This window comes from Phymastichus coffea, unplaced genomic scaffold, assembly GCF_024137745.1.
Source record: "Phymastichus coffea isolate CEN01 unplaced genomic scaffold, Cenicafe_Pcof_1.1 PCOF00016, whole genome shotgun sequence".
In the NCBI taxonomy this organism is placed as follows: Eukaryota; Metazoa; Arthropoda; class Insecta; order Hymenoptera; family Eulophidae; genus Phymastichus; species Phymastichus coffea.
In genome coordinates this window covers 893,608-895,793 of record NW_026706827.1, presented here as the reverse complement: position 1 = coordinate 895,793, position 2,186 = coordinate 893,608, and the positions used below count along the sequence as shown (strand labels likewise).

Here is a 2,186-nt window from a genome sequence, read left to right as displayed (position 1 = left end):
TCAGATAGTTCATCAATTATGTATTAATAGTCTCTGGAAAGAAATACCATTGGAAAACAAACTATATTGCTATAAAAAAGACGCGTATGCGAGAATGAGTGTTATAGTAAAAAAAATGATAATATTATTATTACGTCGTAACTTTTATTGGAGTATCAATGACTTTACGATCAATCATACTTCACATTCGTTATGCTTTATAAAGCGAAAAATATTTTCCTTGCGTAGCTATAGTGTCGCAAAAGCCGACATAGAATTTCATAAAATTATTACATTTTAATGTAGAATTACAAACCACTGTTTGAATATTCGATAACTTTCACAATGATTCAGTTTGCATCGTGTATTTTCTTAACTGGTACTAGACTATTAATCATCTACCTTTATTATATAAGAAATTTTAATTTGTTAAATTAATTTGATTTCAGTCCAAGTATTCGCTTTTGTTGAAGCTATTCCACTAGTGGGTGACCGTGTTGTAGAAGCGGAGCCTAATGAATTCCCTTTCGTTGTATCATTTAAAGAGAAATCTGTGTCTGGCGTTTGGAACCACTTTTGTACCGGATCACTTATTACGCGGAAACACGTCATATCAGCTGCAGATTGTTTTGAAGGCAAAATAAGAACTGAAATCAACGTTGCCATTGCCGGGCAAAATTGGAGAATGAAACGTTTTCGTTACCTTATTCATTCATGGTTGACGTATAACTCCTGGGCTCAAAATAATGGAATACCTCTATCGTATCTAGTGAACGATGTGATAATCGTCAAGGTAAACAATTTTAACATGCCTTGTGGAAAGTACGAGTTTGTCGCAAGCTCGGCGGATAACGTGCGATCCACTTGGCTTTTTCCACACGGTGTTTTGAAAGATACGATACCTATATACCATATAACATCTGCGGAAAAGTAGATTCTCGGCTCGTCTGGCTTTCCATCATCACTTCCATCGAGCGTCAAACTAACGCGAGACGAGAATCTATTTGCCCGCACTAGTCAAGTGATGTAGTATGACAATTAAGATATAGTGGAATATAAACATTGAAGATATGCTTTCTAGTTATTATCGACAATCAGTCAAAAAACTACGAGGCCTGTCTCCCTCTCGCATTTAGTTGACCAACATCTATATCGAACGAAGGCATTGATAGTTGGTTGGAATGTCACAAGTACTTATCCAGCCTCGTCTATCTTACTCAAGGGCGAAGTAACAGTTTTAAGTCCCGAGCAGAGGAAACATAAATTGAAATTGGTGACGAATGAAAAATGTACAATCAACAACAATTATCTAGCTACATTCGCCGAGTCATATATACTCATAAACAGTGTACGTAGGAACAAATTTTATTTTACACCTAGTAAATGATGATTTTCACTAAAAACATCTGCACTCTAGGGTGATGTCGGTGGACCGCTTTTGGATAAAAAAAATCACCTTATTGGAATCACAGGTGGTATATGTCCGAATAGAGCATGGGGTAATTTCTCTGACGAGTTTTTAAATAATTATAAATTTAATGTTCATTCAAGTGTCAATTACTATAGAGAGTTCATTCGTAATGTAACATGGTGTACCCGTTAACAATCATGTACTATTTGAATTTTTCTTATCAATGCCTTAAAACTTTAATTCAAATAATATATTGCAAACAAACTGGATAAATATATAAAACGGTGACTGCTTGGAGGTGGATTTTATTGCAACTTTTATACTTCACTTTTTTTCTGGTTCATAATGACTTTCCTTGGACGATTTTATAATTATTACTTTCGTTTAACATTTTTGCTCGACAGATACATATACCAATTATAGAAAATTATTTTTTAAGTGTATATATATGTACGTACTTTGTTGTTACCACTATAATTAGTGTCAAAATTATAGTACATGCTATAATTTCGAATATCTATAATACAACTGTTTTCCCACTCAACATTTACCCTTTATTCAGCGACCTTTCTTTATTGCTTTATTAATCCTTGGCCTGTATACTTGATTGTAGTAGCTCATATTTGTGCTTAGAAAAACGTCTCGAGTTTGTGCAGGTATCCTTTATGCCAAACTTTATTAAACGTCTAGACAACATAAAGGCATAAGACAGTGAAATACTGTTTATCTTCAATAGATTTTTTCGCAAAAATTAATATTTTATTTACTTCTTCAATTTTGAAATGACTGAACTTTA

General features: G+C 33.5%; 1 protein-coding gene across 1 annotated transcript; it reads left to right on the top strand.

Annotated features, from left to right (window-relative positions):
- Positions 1-239: 239 nt before the first annotated feature.
- Positions 240-1,945, top strand: LOC131675165 (uncharacterized). Its single transcript, XM_058954037.1, has 4 exons — positions 240-358; positions 429-772; positions 1,061-1,327; positions 1,397-1,945. The coding sequence occupies exons 1-4, from the start codon at positions 325-327 to the stop codon at positions 1,580-1,582; spliced, it is 831 nt and encodes a 276-aa protein (XP_058810020.1). The 5' UTR covers positions 240-324; the 3' UTR covers positions 1,583-1,945.
- The last annotated feature ends 241 nt before the right edge of the window (positions 1,946-2,186 follow it).

Coding starts and splice junctions, on each gene's coding strand:
- LOC131675165 (XM_058954037.1), top strand. CDS start 325: ATGATTCAGTTTGCATCGTGTATTTTCTTAACTG. Junction 359..428: donor ATCGTGTATTTTCTTAACTG/GTACTAGACTAT, acceptor ATTTGATTTCAG/TCCAAGTATTCGCTTTTGTT. Junction 773..1,060: donor ACGATGTGATAATCGTCAAG/GTAAACAATTTT, acceptor TATGCTTTCTAG/TTATTATCGACAATCAGTCA.